At 35.8% G+C, this 16,536-nt stretch overlaps 1 protein-coding gene across 5 annotated transcripts in view; it reads right to left on the bottom strand.

Annotated features, from left to right (window-relative positions):
• SMARCA2 (SWI/SNF related, matrix associated, actin dependent regulator of chromatin, subfamily a, member 2) overlaps positions 1–16,536 on the bottom strand; it is a 114,114-nt gene that overhangs the window by 11,802 nt on the left and 85,776 nt on the right. For all 5 annotated transcript variants that reach the window (XM_057375865.1, XM_057375861.1, XM_057375863.1 and 2 more), the window contains exon 29: positions 7,255–7,472. In XM_057375865.1, coding sequence (XP_057231848.1) covers positions 7,255–7,472 — 218 coding nt within the window. The remainder of the gene's footprint in view (positions 1–7,254; positions 7,473–16,536) is intronic.

A 16,536-nucleotide genomic window follows, 5' to 3' on the forward strand; every position in this document is an offset into this window, starting at 1 on the left:
ACTATAAACGATCGTGATCTTTCCTAACAATCCCAAATTCCTGTGTTGTGGATACAGCAGGAGAAAATTAGTAATTATTAATGCAACTTTGACTTTAATCCTTTTGCCCACTTATGTAATTAGAAAATAATAACCACAACAACTACAACATAAAAATCATGCGCAGTAAAAATCACTCACAGTTGCCTAGCAACTAGCAGGCTACGTGCTGAAAGGAAAAAGGACCAGAATAAATTAAAAGATCTGACTGTGAAAGAACTGTGAGTGACAGTTCACTGCTACTGCATCAGCTCAACATGCTAGTCCCATGTGTGCGCACATTAAAAACATTAGCATGCTGTGCAAGTTAAAAAAGCATTAAGAAATACTCCTTATTTTAAAATGGTTTTGCGCAGAAAAATGTTTGTGTGCAAGGATTCTGATTTGCTCTCATTTCTGCTCATAAGGTGCATACAAGCATATAATTCCACCCTTTTAGTCAGTATTGTCTTCACTGACATTAAATGMAGGAACCTCATTTGTATGAGGCTCCTTTTGTATTTGTTTTCCCTGGCAGTATTTAGCCAGAAACAAACTGCCACAGACCTGTTAAAGTATAGTACTAGCAACACTCTTTCTCCATTGGAATCAAAAGCAGAGATAACTAGGAAGCCGAAACTGCAATACGTTCTTGTATATCTGGTAAATTTCAAACTTCTAACAAATAATGAAATGCAATTTAGAGTGGGTAGAATGAAGAGTCCTGCATGCTTGCCCAAGTCAGAGTAATCACAACCAGAACCATCGCTTGAAAACTACAGTTTTGAATCAAATGCAACTCACAGGGATGCTATTTAAAGGAAAAGTAAGTCTGGGAAAGGAGAATTGCAAGAGCTGCCATAGTGACTTCCAACAGTAATCCAGCTAYGCAAGGACATGATTAATTTTCATTAGTGTTTAATGGCTGTTTTTTGGAACTGTCCACATTAGTATATGGCAAACCTGTCCCCATCACTGAAATTGAAGTGGGTAAAAATAGTTACATATGTAATTCCTGGGTTTTACATATGCCTATGTATTCCGTAACTTGGGCTTGGATACAAGTAAGAATTATTCACTTTGTGTGTTTGAATACCCAAGAGTGCCACTTGACATAATTAATTATTAGTTAGATTAGTAATGGCTAATTTTGTTGCTCTCCATTTTACAACAGATAAAAACTGGCAACATGAGAAAACAGCTGAAAACACTATGAATAAAATCCATTTCACATACAGAGAAAACATCCTATTGCTGAGCTGTGTCATCAAAGTAGAGTACTATGGGCACAAATTTCAACATGTTTACTGTAATGATGCAGTGATCAAAATGCTGAGCACCATAAACAGGAGTAATCTCTCGCCAAGCTGGAAAAAACACACAAAAACTCCACCCTCCAGTTTTCTTATATCTTTATCAAAACATGGTCAACAGCTACCTGATACCAATAGGAGACTCCATGAATTTAACTGATACACCATGCAAGTTTGTACTTTAAATCTATGAATAGATCAGGTGGCAGGTAAAGCACAAATGAAATCAGAGCAGAGCTATCAGCATCCTGGGACTCTTAAACTCAGCTGTTGCTGTTTATGCAATGCTAAGGCAAACTAGTGGTAACAACAAGCTGGCACCCAGACAGGAAATACTAAATTCAGATGCAAGGCAAAAGAAAACAGTGGGTTTGTAAAGAAGCTGAAGGATTACAAGGTATGAACGACAGAATCATAGAATTATTTAGATTGGAGAAGATCAATGAAGACTAATCATGAACCCAAGCACTTCCACTTCTGCCACTAAGTGCCACATCTACACAGCTTTTCAATACCTTGGGGATGGCAATTCCACCACTTCCCTGAGCATTGTTTCAAAGAAGTTTTTCTCAATACCCAGTCTAAATGTCCCCTGGAGAAACCTGAGGGCATTTCCTGTTGTTCTGTTACTTGTTACCAAGAAGAGGCTGAAGCTCTTCTAGGCAACAGCTGTAGAAAACAGTACCATGCCCCCATATCCTCCTTTTCTCCAGGTTAAAAACCACAGCTCCCTCAGCTGATTCTCATAGGCCTTCTACTCCACACTCTTCACCAGCCTTGTTGCCCTTCTCCAGACATGCTCCAGCACTTCAGTATCTTCTGCGAGTGAGGGGCCCAAAACACACAATTTGAGGTGTGGCCTCACCAGTGCCAACTACAGAGGGATGGACAGTAATTTCCCTAGTCTTGCTGGAATGAAGTATCATTAATTTTCTCTACTTAGTTTTAACGATCAAGAAAAGAAACCTACACCTAATAGCTTGTCTTCCTCTGAAATAAATCACAAAGAAAAATAATGAAAAGAAGAAAAACATAGTTTAAGAGATTAAGCCCACATGTGTATGATGCATATCAGCAGCTGGGGCTCAAACCTGGCATTAAAATTCCTTATTCTGAAAAAAAAATTATCACAAGTAAAACTGTCCCTTCTTTTAAAAGGCTAAAGCACCAGATATACTAACTACTTTTTGTGTGCCAAACTGATTTGGTGGTGCCAAGCCGTTAGATGAGAGGCAATGTGCAGACACGATTGCATATGAAGTTCTACTTTAACAAGAGGAAGTACTTCACTGTGCAGGTGAACACACTGCCCAGAGAAGCTGTGGAGCCTCTCTCTGGGGACATTTAAGAAATGGCTGTAGCAACCCTGTGCCATGTAATCTGGGACAACCCTGTCTAAACAGGGAGGTTGGACCAGATGACCTGCTGTGGTCCCATCCAAGCTGACCCAGTCTGTGGTTCTTTGATTTTGCTTTATGAAAAGTAACATACAAATTATTCTATGATGTTCATTTATACGGGCATTTCTAAGTTTAAAACGAAAAAAAGACAGAAGTGCAGGAACTGGAACAATGTATGACAATAATGTGGACTGATGCATTGCAACTTGCTCTCTTCTGAACAGGTGTTCTATACTTCAAGGTACAAGGTTGTAAAGGCACTTAAATCTTAGTTTAAGAAGCAACTGCAACAAAATCTCAGATTACTATGTATTGCAAATGGAGGTATTGCTAAGATGATGCATACACTTGGGAGAATCAGGATTAATATGTAACTGGAAATAAGTTTCCAGGTCCCTGAATCTAGGGTCTTGATATTGTAAATAATCATACAGAACTTTTTTAATCAAGGGAAAAAGGCCAAATCTATTTAGTTATTTCTGTCCCTCTTTTCCATATGCAWAGATTACAGAACTTTTAATTAATAACTTGTATGAATTAGTAAATGCTTCCAGTCACATAACATTGTAACCACTATCTTGTATTTTCACATATTTCTATACATCCTGTGTTTAATGCTTCCATTCTGTCCCAGGAGAATTTACTGAGAGCAATTTTTCCCTCTCAAGACTGGATAAACAAACCAACCTGTTTCCTCTTGTAAGGCTCTCCCATGCTACTTAGCATTGAAATAATTATTAACACTTGTCTCAGAATAAACGAATCTTTCTTGAATGGAAAAGCACTCAAATAGCATATACAGAAACTCAGAAGCATTAACAGTAGCACATATAATGACATACACCCATAATGATTATTTTTCCACATCCACRTAGGCAATAGTATCATGCTAAGGCTTCTGTTTTCTTATGAATGGACAATACTGATGGATCGCAGTTAGCTTTAATCAATAATTTTTATGCCCAGGTAATTCTTTTTGTGTCAGTTCCACTTGAACTGACACTTCAACAAGAAGGAAAGTTTCCTATATTTGGTCTACAAGTACCATATAATGCACTCTGAGGTGCTTTTCTGGGGACTCTGAGGCCATTTCTTTTACTCCAGACCTAACTGTCCACACAATGGTGATATCCGTTATTATTATGAAGATAAGATTAAAAAATTACTATCAACATGAAGAAAGGCTTGAAGCACATCACCCAATACTGGAACCAATGCAAAAGAGACTGTGAGAATCAAGTATTGTCAACTTGACAAGGACCTCAATAACTTGGACATCAAAGGCATTCAAGTAGTTTAAGGTGAAAATTCTCAGTATCTTCCATGTTTGTCCTTTTCCTCCATTTTCAACTATTTTCTTTATTATATGGGGCACACCCCAGATTCCATACTTTTGAAAACCTAATGCTGGCTGCCAGCCAAGTCAAATCTCACTGCAGTTTCCTCTCCTTCAGTATCTCTCTGGAAATAAGCAAGAAAATCAGCTTTTACTTGTAACTGACTCTCTAAGAACGATTAAACTTACTTTTAATGGAATGTTTCATTAAAATCAACGTCACATTGGGATTCACGATGGGAATAAAAGGAAACAGGAGGACTGCTAAACTGTACTGCATATAAGAGAAGAATCTAAATTAAAAGGTTGAAATTGCACTGAGGACATGAAAGAGATAAACAGCAAACTGACCTCAATGCTAACTTACACTCTCTTGCATGGAGTTAACTTAGGTTTACAAAGTACCTGGATAACTACCTTGGAACTTCCTTTTCAGAGAATCGTATGCTGCATTTCTCCAAATTTCTCCAAATTTTCTCTCTGAAAATTTGCCTCAAATACTGTAGATATGTCTGTTTAAACTCATTTTGATCTTTCCATATAAGTTTGAACTGGCAAATACTATTTACTAGAGCTTATTGTTTGTATTATTGAAATATTTAGCTTTCCTTGACATAGACAACCCAGCTGATTTTGTTGGATGTTTTTTAAACAAGGAAAGACAGAATGGTACTTGTCCCCAGATACCTACAATTAAAGCCAAGTACTAGACAGTTAGGAAAGCACTTGGGGAATCCTTCCCTGCATCAACACTACATAATGTCAACACAGAAAAGAAGCCAACCAGCATTTCAGATTTTTGTGAACACCGTGAATTCTACTTTCTTTTTTTTTTTTTTTTAAAAGCTTTAATAAGAACAGAGACGTGGTCCTGTATTTACAAGGAACTCTTCTAAAAGCAAGGGAAAATATGAGAAAAAGCATGCGGAGACTTAGTAGTTTAGTAATGTATTCTTTTTACATCTTTTCATGCTGCCCTTTAAACAGTACGGAACTTTCTTAAATATTTTAGATTGGTTTTGACAAAGTAACTCAGGCCAAAGTCAGCAAGATTTTGCATGTGTATCATCTGACTACCTTTCGGGACACAATCAGCCCTCCATAGCTCAGATGAGCCCTCCGGATTTACCATAAAGAAAAGATGAAACACTGATTAGCAGTGAAAATTTAAGCTAAAGACAAAGATGATTTCAAGCATTCAAATACTAAATACATGAAAACCGTTTTTTTTCCCCAGATGAAACTCATGGCCTACTTTCCTTCCAATTAACCTGTCCCTCTATACTTGCCCCAATTGCCTTCACACACACGAAAGCCCAGAGCTGAACAAACACGAAACTCCAACTAAGCTGAAGGGTTCCAATGCCTAAATTCTAAATTCCAATGCCACTTAACTCTAAAGCAGCAAATCCCGAAAATATTAATTGAACTCTAGAGCAAAGTTAACCCCAAATATTTTAAGACTGCCTAAATGAGTAATTCTGTTCTTCATAGGACTGGGTGGTTAGATGCTAGCTCACAAAAAGATCATAATGCAGAAACTTGGAATTCTTCCACATAACTTACAGCACTAAAGATTCCAGTTTAACAGGCATTTTTAATTCCTTACAGAATAGAGCTCCATACACTTTTTAAATTGGGAACCAGTTCTGTCTTGCATAAATGTGGGCTCCTGGGAGAAGAAACCATCATTACATTATAGCTCTGTTGTTAACTTTTTCTGACAGAAATCAGATAGGAAGGAACGTCCTGGGGCACAAACGTCAGGTAAAAATCTTTAACCTCTCCAGGAGCTATCAGTTACTATCAGTAACTATCCCCTACCAGAAATTAGTGGAAGCAACTTTCCTTGTTGCTTTAAAACTGAGAAGTAGATATCCTAACCAGCCTGGCTTCAGAAGATTCAAGGCCAAGGATCTAGGATGCAGAGATGATTCCTTGTAGCCCTGACAGGAATACTTATGCTTAAAAACTTCCTTCTCCGCTATTCCATTAATTCAGAGTCACAGCAAGCTAAATACACTGAGATTGTAGTCAGCTTGCTGCTCATTGTGTTTATTGATGCGAATGCTGTTGCAATGCAATAAATAACTTTTTGATTACTCTAGAAAGAGCCTACAGAGCATAGAATAGTTAATTTTAACAGTTATGTGCAAACAAAGTTATGGATCACATCAGTGCGTGCTTTACGAAGTATCCCCAAATTACTCTTGTATAGGCATAAGGGCAGAAAAYAAGTCAGCACTTGAAGTCAGCCTAGAAGTTGTTTACAGGCAAAAAATACTTTGCTACACCTGTGCAGGTCACCTAATGCAAACAGTTCTTGACCTTCTCTGAATGCATTTAATATTAACTTAGTTTATAAAAGGTGCATATATGATATAAGTAATTCAAGATACAACAAAGGATAAGCACACAAGAAGGCTTTACTGATTTTTGGCAGATACAAACTGAGTTAAAACACAGCTTTCACAATCAAGCCTGATTCAAAGACATTATAAGCTAATTCTCAATAACTTGCTCATGAAGCATAGATGATTTGCAGTTTGAGAATCTGCAAAACAAGTCTTCAGTTGACCTCTCAGATTAGAAGGAATATTTTTTCCTATGGTCTAGCTATAGCATATTTTTATGCTGAAAATGGGGATTTCTTGACTAAGATGGATGCTTCCACCTCTGATGTGGACAACCTATTTTCATTATTTCTGTTTATTTCTTTTGGCAGCTCTGATGTTCATTATATGAGCCCTACACATTTAGGGCAATCTTTCAGTCATTCACTGTGAGACCCATGTAAACTTGAATTAATAAATCTGTAGTCATGTCTTTGAAAAGATTAATTTCAACAATTGSTGCACTACTAAATTGAAGGAAAATCCTGCTCAAGCTGAATGTTAAGTACACACCCTGAGCAGAATAACTTCATTCCTAAGAATGAAGAACTCCTAAGGAGTTCTACGCTTACTTTTTTTTACTTTTAAAACTGTGTTTCAACAACTTTCTATCAGATGGGTCGTAAAAAAACAACCCTACGACATCTGAGACTTTCAGCATCAGGCCCTAAGAGGAATTACATTTCAGAAAAGCCATATCAGCAATTGTTTTAAAAGACTGAAAAAACCAAAGCCATTACATAGAGAGCATTAATATCAGCAGGGAGGGATAGAGTACATGCACTCCAGCTCACCTATCCTTGTAGTTTATCACAGTATCAATGATAGCATTCATTTGTTTTGTCAGTTTGGGTGGATTGGGTGACAACTTCTCTGCAGGAGGTCTGCCTCTTCTTTTCTTTGCTTTCTCTCCATCCTCCTTCCCAGAATCTTTATCCACATTTCTTCGTCTCTTTCTCTTTTTAAGCCGGACTTCCTCTTCCATTTCTTCCAAATTGCCGTCTTCAATTGCCTGACAATCATGGATTCAAAAAGTATGATTTTTAAACCAAAGACATACTGCAAAGGGAAATAAATTGTATTTTAAAACAACAACAAAAAAAAACCCCTGCAACTCCACAGGATACAGGTAATGCAACTCAAATGTTCAGTTTATAAAAGAAAAGACACAAGAAACTAAGTTACTGGCAATCAAAGAGACACTAAACATTAGTTTGTCCTAAGGATCTCCCTATCATCCAAATACTTGCATTGTTTATCTGAACCTCGAATTTTGAACCAAATCTCAGTTTCACTCATAATGGCCTGTGGTATTGTCTCAGTAATTGTATAAAAAACATTCATTTTTTCGCATGAGTGCTAGTTCTGGGTTTCGTAGTTGCATGCAAAAACAGACTTTGAAATCATGTTTTCAAACAGGACAGTCTAAACTGTGCTCAGCTCCAAAGCCAGTTCACAGACCTTTGTGCATTCAAACAAAACAGAGATACTTTATGCAGTAACAATCCCTCTTCCAAGCATTTTAAGCAACTTTTAAATCAMCAAAGTCTTAAAATCATCTCTAAAATATGTCATTTTCTTCTAGAACAGCAACCATGAATGAGAGAGGCAGAAGCACTGACAGCATAGTGATTTTATTGCAAACAGAACTCACAACACAGGATACAAAAAAACCCACCCTAAAAACCAAACCATACACACAGTCACAGACAATGAACACTAATTTCAATTGTTTCAGTTACCTGGATGAACGCTTTTAACCAGACCCAGGAGCTCTATGCAGAGGGATAAAAAAAACTGCCACAAAAAACCAAACTACAAATAAAGGGAACCTGTTCACACACACTATCAGATCCATGTCATAAAGAAAGAAGCTGAACTTTTTGTGATTTGCAAAAGCCAACAAGAAAACATAAATAAAAATACCAGGTCATAAGAGAACTGAAATTAAAACTAAAAAATAAAATAAAAAAATCTTAAAACAACAGCTTTCTGATTAATGCTTTCTCAGAACATAACTGATGTTGATATTTGTCAATTTGCTTCTCAATACTGCCTTGAGTACATGCAAATGCTAATCAATCCTTTCTCGTAGCAGAAAGAGCTCTAATCCTAAGGCAATTACCTTCATTTCTCCACAGCACCAAACATGGCTAATATTTATGATCATGTGAGCATAACAATCAATATAAAAAAGTGATTACAGCCTAGACATAATTTTTCTCAATTGTGTACAACGTCTCTTCAAAAACGTTTTTGTGAGCAGAACCTGATGCACAACACAAAATAACCTGGCATGTTTAAAAAAAACAGTGGGATTTTGAAATCTGTTTCCTATGCATCCTCCGATGTGCAAACCCACAGACAAACACAAAAGCAGAATCCTGAGAGACAGCCTGAAACTAGGCCTTAATAATCAAAAGACAATTTACATCACGCTTCCACAGCACTCAGATATCCACTATGAAGGAGGCTCGAGATCTGATGAGTTAGGAAGAAAAGAGAAGGGAGAAAAAAAATCTGCACACAAATTCATTAATATTCATCTGGCTAAAGCAGGACACGCGCTATAAACCACTGAGACTAATGAAGATTAAGAAAAGGAAATTTTTCTCCATATCTTGGAAGCTAGAAAAGCTAATAATAAATACAGCATGCAAGGCTGTCAACAGTTAATGTCACTGCTCTCCTCAAGCACTCAGTTGTACACTGAAACACGGAGAACACTGACTTTTGATGTGTTACACACCTACACAYGCCTGTGATGTAGTTCTACTGAATCTTCAAGACGGCAATGAAAAAGGATATTTACCTTACCACTATCAGCAGGCCGGCTATCGGAAATCACAGTTAGTGGGGATAAAATTAACAAGCCAGCAAAGCAGCGAGCTGCTAGTCTCTTCATCAGCTGATCAGGAAAAAAAAGAGAGCTGGGGAAAGGCTATGTTTTCATATACAAGTAATTTTATTTTACTGAAAATTTAATACTGAAAGGATTGTGGATACTGAAAATCTGCTGTTTCATTCTACCTACTACAAGGCCTGAAGCCTTCCTCCTTCAGCCTGTTTTAATATTGACAACTACTTATCATATTTCCCCCCTTATTATTCTAGGCATTCAAATTAGATTTTTAGCTGGGCAGTTACTGATTCTTGTTATAATTTTAATAATAATAGCATGATTAGAGTATTTAATGTATTATTTTGAAACTAAAATTGGTTGCATGCATTTTAAAGATGCATTCATTACAGAAAATGTATTCCTTTTGCTCCACAGTGAACAGATTAAGTTTTCGATACTGAAACTGATACAAAAATCTGTTCTGATTTACAAGAAAAAAAAACCAAAACCACAAACCATCATACTGTTTACTTTGATAACATTTTGATGTTCTTCAGAAAACTTTACTTAAATACAATATATTTATATTTTTGTTTGCTTGACAGATTGTCTGCTACTAAAAAGAAATCACAGTGGTCCTGTGTGTTCACTAACATCTCACTTTAGAATTCTGCATAAATTTCTTTGAGTAGGCAATATTTTGGAAAATAAACATAACAAAAAAAGATAAAAGTGAAAAGTTGCGATTTTTTTTAATATTACATATAGCAATGTAGTAAAGACAAATGATAAAAATTAAACCCAAGTAAACTAACATGGTATAGCAAATTAATTCTTAGCAAATTACAAATCTACCATCAAATGTTAAACTTTCTTTTTAACTAGTAATCAACTATCAATTAGTGTATTAAGCTTTCAAAATTTCTATATATGAATGTAAACTCAGACAGCTTTCTTTAAGACCTTAGTGACTTCACTTGAAAATCAGCCTGACTGAATACCAACAGTACAAAAACATGACTCTTAACATTTGTTCTTAAGGGAGAAATTTTGATTTTGTATATAAACAGTAACATTTAAAACATAAACTATGTGATTTATTCTGCCTCAAAAGATGGCTTAGAACTCACATAACTCAATTATCAGCAGATAGATTAATGATTTACACATCTACACATATGATCCAAGTATGTGTGTATTAGCAACAACATATTAATTAAGCTAATTCATCTGACTGAGCTCTTCGTTAGAAAAGCTTACTATTCTAGGGCTTAAGTGCCACACTGAAGAGAATGCCCTTCCAAACCTTTACCAGTACGATAATGATACAAATCCCAGGCACAAATCTCCAGTTCCTGACAGATGATGGGCTGTGTGAGAGTGCACAATAACACAGACATCTCCCATGCTCAAATGCCTCCGGATTAGTGAGGTGAACAGCAAGGAAGTCAAGGAAAATGATACACTAATAAAAATTTAACACTTTCCTTCCCTTAAGGAAACTGGACAAAACAGTAGCAAAAAAAAAAAAAAAAAACAAAAAAAAAAAAAAAAAAAGACTAGATACCTAATTTCTTAGAATGACAGCTGTAAAAATTTTATGTCAAATTTTGCAAGTTGTCAGGCATCTCATGAAAGAAAAATATGCCAGGGGAAGACCCTGTGTTAAGTTCTCTGACCCCTATTGCTGTAACCTAATCCCGGTACACAAAACAATTTCATTTCCAAAGAGGTAAGAGCATGCTTATCATCGATTAAAGAAATCAAACTGTCTTCCTCCAGAAAGAAGCTTTCACCTCCCAAGAACAAAAACGTATTTTTCAAGAGGCAAGTAGAAGTTACTTCTGAGATAGCCTCCTTATTGCTGCTTGCAATTATATTTTCACCTTTCCCTTAACGGAAAACAGCTGTTTTGAGGTGAAAATATTCTTAGGGAACATAGATACAACATCAATACATCAGCAMCACAGAAACAATGTAAGGATAAAATGCAAACTGTTTCTTTTCTCCATTTGAAGGAGATGCATTCTTAGTTTCTTTTGTAGAGTATGACACAGCACTGCAGCTGAAATCTTTTTAATTCAGAATTACACATTCAAACAGGCACTAAGCAGTTACAGATCTGAGTTTTGTTTCACAATTGTCTTCTGCAAGTCAGTAATTGTGTAGGCCTTATATTATTTTGAAGTAATTTTACAGGAATCAGGCAACTCAAGTATGGTCACTAAGTCAATCAATAGAGGTGCTCAGCATAAAATCAGCTGTCTAAGGCCTGTCTCAATTAGATGGCAAAACACTTCAGTACACAATTACTTTTTCTTGGATTGGAGATAACTATAGTATGGTTACGAGGAAGTTCCGACACAGTGAAATCTATTGGTACTACTTACAGTCAAAGAAACTGGACATACAGAGGAGAAGTGGTAGGGAGCCATGTATTAAGTTTGCTTGATGCTGTTCAGATAAAACAGGACCTGAGCATGGGACATGCAAACTCTTCCTGTGTCCTTCTCTAGTTTTATCTTACTGAAATGAGCAACCAGAAATATTGCTGCATCCCTTCAAATATCAATGCCCTATGTCTCTCCCACTTGCAAAGCTGGCAGAGAGCTGTTTTAACTAATACTGTAATGTGAAGAAATAAATGAGCATGCTAATTAAACTCAAAGTTTCAACAGAAAGCATATAAAACATAGGTGAAGAAAAAAGCCCATCCTTGCCAACTCCTTAAACCTAAATATTAATCCATTCCTCAAAATTTCCGAAAGAATGAGCTTTTTTGAAAACAACAAATAACTTTACTGGTCATTGTACTGACTATTGGCCAAGGGAYACTAAGCTTAAGGGCTCTTAAGCACTTAAAACCAAAACACATGTCAATAGTGCAGTAATGAACAACAGATGACTGCTTTGCAAAATGAAGTTAGCATTTACCATATTAGAAGAGAATAAAGAAATAAAAGAACATTATGGGCAGCTAATAATAAACACTGAAAACTCTAAAATGGCATCTACTTACCCTTACTGACTTCTTTCTTCAAAATGGTCCTTCTTGGAATATTGTATTGCTATTCCAAGAGAAGTTTTTTTCTGCTGTCTTGCTCTATTTGAAAGCCTACCATTCTTTACTTTACATTTGTTTTCAGATTAMATTTGGCAACCAATGAAAACTTCAACTTTTCACACTGAAGTTCACATTCCCAAATAGATCTCTTCAAAATCCAGTTCTCTTGCTTCTTTTTTTAACCAGTAACATTCCTGAAATCTGGAACTGCTTCTAATTTCCACATGTTAGAATTGATTCTTGGCTCTCTAGTTCAAGTTTCCTTGTACTGTAATTGCATCTTTCTATGCAAAAGTGTAGAGGTCAGTATACCAGATAAAGCCTGTGAGGAAGAATGCTGTAGTACTTGACAATTAGATGAAAAAGGCTTAAGACACTCTGTCAACAGTGCAATGACTAAGTACCTGAAAATTATGATAAAGATTGATGAAGAAGTTATTTTAATTGAATTTCCTCTCATTGTTGATATTATTGCACAACAGATTTACCACTCTAGTTTTTCTGGGACTAAGTGAAAACAGAMTATAGGCCAGAATCTGTCAAAGGCAAAGAATTAGTGACTACATTCAGTTTTAATTTGCTTTCAAAGAAGTAGTGCTTTTTTGAATAAGTCAAACAAAATGRAATTATTCCAAAAACATACAAAATTGTAATATATGGTCTCGGCTAGGCTGAACTTCCACCAAATATGGTAAATGAGTCCTTCAGCCATATGTCCAACAGCCAGAGTCTGTGTCATCACACCACTGAAACTAGCATCTTTTTAAGAAACAGGAAAAAATGGATTGTTTTCTGTTTTGCATTTGAAAATTATTAATAGTTGTTTAATTATTTACACTGAAACTCCAGCTACCTATATTTAATTAGACATTAAGGACAACAATAATAATTTTTCCTACATTTTGATTTAAAGACTGATGCCAAAATGACCTGATATAATCATGCAGGAATGTAACTATCTTAAAAGAGGAATGGTCCTCAACTAAAGCAATAGAGCATCAAAGCTCGTATCTTCAGTGTTTTCTTTCTGGTCTAAGAAACATATTTCAGGTCAAATGTCCTAATACTTAATCTTGATATCTCAATATTGAAGCTTCATCTTTAGTATGATAATTATTTAGTGAAGCATCATGCAGAGCCAGCACCAATAAACTATCTTAAGTTGCAACAAGCCACACGGACAAGCACATAAATGTCTCTTCTGTTCAAAAGTGAAATCTGGTAAAAAACCCAAACAAACCATAATTAGTCTCCTTTGACCCTCCCCCCAAAAGGAAAACAATGATTTTAAATGGAACAAGTCAAACTGATTTTGCACCAATGAGATTTTCAAGAACTTTGCAAACAGAGAGACTAAAGAGCACAATTAACTACTCATGATACCAGGAGCCACTGCCTGCCTGCTCAGTGAGTGAAAATGCTCCATTAGAGGTAAGGAATTGAGTCATAGTACGGAACAGCAGCATCATACTGACTATAAAGATACTTTGCTTAGCTAATCAAAGCACTGAGAAAATACATACTCAGTGTCAAGACCCTGAATGTGAAACTACCAAAAACCATCACTATTCTGAGAAGATCTACAGGTCTCTAATTGTCTTCTACAGTTTTCAACATGTTTTGCTAAGAAGATTTAACAACATCTTGACCAAGCCAAGCTCACCTAGGAGCAGCAGAAAGATGGAGGTGGGGGTGGGGAGAGAATCTGAAAAAATTCTCTACCAGAAACTATTGATAACAACCTCTTGGTCTTTTTCAATTAACTTGTTGTGATTGGGATTTTTTCTGTTTCCCAAATCTTCTTCCCTTCATTTTAGAAAGCTAGATAACCTGCTGAAGAATTAAGATAATAGCTTGTTTCTGAACACAGTGAAATAATKCTCTCCTGTAAGACTGAAGACAATTTATAATGAACTTGGAAAATATCCTGCAGGAAGGGTGCCAGATGATAAACAAACGTATTCCAAAAGGGATGTTGTAATAGCACTTCTCAAGTATGAGGTATCCTGAGTTATTTCAGATTGCCTTCATTTTTTTCAGACTCTTACAGCATACTGGTAACTCGAAGAGCAAACATTGCTAACAGACTGCTATTGGAAATAGTTGCAGGTATCTTTGGAAGCATGATTAGAAGTAAAATTCAGAGGCTGAATGAAATGTAACTAACTTAAGAAAGACACTGGAAGACTGTAATGAAAATGCTGCATACACGTTCCCTGGCTTCAGATTCATAAAAATTCCATCTTGAAGTAAAATCTACCACGTTAGAGATGCTTCACTTTTGATGCTTCACTTTTTTCTCTTTATCTTTTTCACTACAATGGAGACACAGATGCTTGTTTCATAGGCAGGATTCTGGAGCATTCAGTGAGGAAGTGAGAATGGGGTTTCTCCCCTTTTTCATTTTTATCCGCTTTTTTCTCTCTGTCTTATTGAGAATTCTGCTTCAGGAAAGCCTACTGCAGGAGTGTAGAGCACTTTATACTGACAAGGGTGCTGTGTCTTGACCAYGTACATCATCTTCCCTAAACAGGGGGCAAGAAAAATTAATTGCATAAGAAAACTACTATTTCTGATGGGCACCAGGAGGAGATGCCCTGTGTTTCAGGGCAGAGTGTCGGGGGTGGTGGTAAGGATTACTTTTCTCATTTTTTACTAAATTCCTTTAAAATAATAAGGTTGGAACTTAGTTGACACTAAACATGTTTCTGCCCTAAACCAGATATTCTTTATTTCCCTGGCATCTCTGAGTTTAGAAGGAAAATAGTATCAAGGTCATAATAGCTTAACTTATACTGAGGGSTTTGCTTCCAGAACTTCCTTCCTTGGTCTAAAATAAATCTGGAAGGATATACTGTCCTATTGCTCTTCTGAGATTAAAAAATAATCTCAGAATCCATTTTAATGATTTGCTGAAAAAGTTGATGAATTAGTTTAGAACTGATGAATGAAGTTTAGTTTAGTAGTATTTCTGCTTACACCTACATTCTATTCAGGCTCACAGACAAATGTCACAGAAGAGGAGGAAACATGCTGTAATGAAGTAATGGAAATACCCATTAAAAAAGACCAGATTCAAACCTATGAAAAAACAGGAATTCTTCCACATTTAGAATTTATCATCTGCCATCCAGTTAACATGTTTATTTTACAAGCGAGATCATGTATACAAAACCAATGAGAAATACACTTATATCTGATCACTAATAAATAGTTACATAGGATGGCTTCTCTTCCAAGTTCAGAGACAAGTATTTACAGTTGCTGTTTACCTCATATTTCACAAAATACTGTTGCAGGTTTCTTGGTAATTCTAAGCAATGTTAATTTAGCTTTTTTTCCTCAGTATTTACCTTTTTGTAGACATGAAATTCTTCTGTTGTGGGAAAAGTAGGAAATCTTTACTTTGTTATGTCCTCCTGGCAGACTAACAGTGTGGATGATATTTTTCAGCTTGTAATGCTAATGACTAAATATAGACTTCTGTTTGATTTTATTCCTTATGAAAAAAATCTTAAAATTAATTTTAAGACTCGGAACTAATGGATTTTTAAAAATAATTTTTGAAGAAATTTCCAGGGCTTAGCCCTTCTTCATTCAAAAAAACGTYGTCTCCCTTTTCTTCTAAGGCCCTATTAATTAAATCAGAAAAATATGTCATATAAAGACAGGGTTTATACCCTCATCAGAGAAGGCCTTTGCAAAGAAACTGCAGTCTTGGCTCTTTCCAGGACATTTGTTTCCACTGAACACTGTAAACATTTGCAGCAACAAGCATCTCTTCTATGGTAAAAAAAAAAAAAAAAAAAAAAAAAAAAAAAAAAAAAAAAAAAAAAAAAAAAAAAAAAAAAAAAAAAAAAAAAAAAAAAGACAATGCTAAAAACTGGAAGAAGAGTAAGAAGACACTACAAACTCCTATTCTTCAACATGCTCAACGTAAGGATACCATATCTTAGTAGAATGTTTCCTATAAGGAAAAGATTACTTTTCTTCCACTATGGAAACAACACAGCTGAAGGATCATTAGCAGTTTTCCAGTATGAAATCACTAATTTTGTGTTAAATCTGTAGTTAGAATATGTGAACTATTCGTCTCTCAAGAAACAGATATTCAGTGGTGCTTCCTAATTGCTAAGAAAAATAGTAGAAGTTTTCTCTTTTTGATCAACA

Source organism: Malurus melanocephalus, unplaced genomic scaffold (genome assembly GCF_030028575.1).
Source record: "Malurus melanocephalus ecotype Western Australia unplaced genomic scaffold, MMel_1.1 scaffold_260, whole genome shotgun sequence".
NCBI lineage: Eukaryota > Metazoa > Chordata > Aves > Passeriformes > Maluridae > Malurus > Malurus melanocephalus.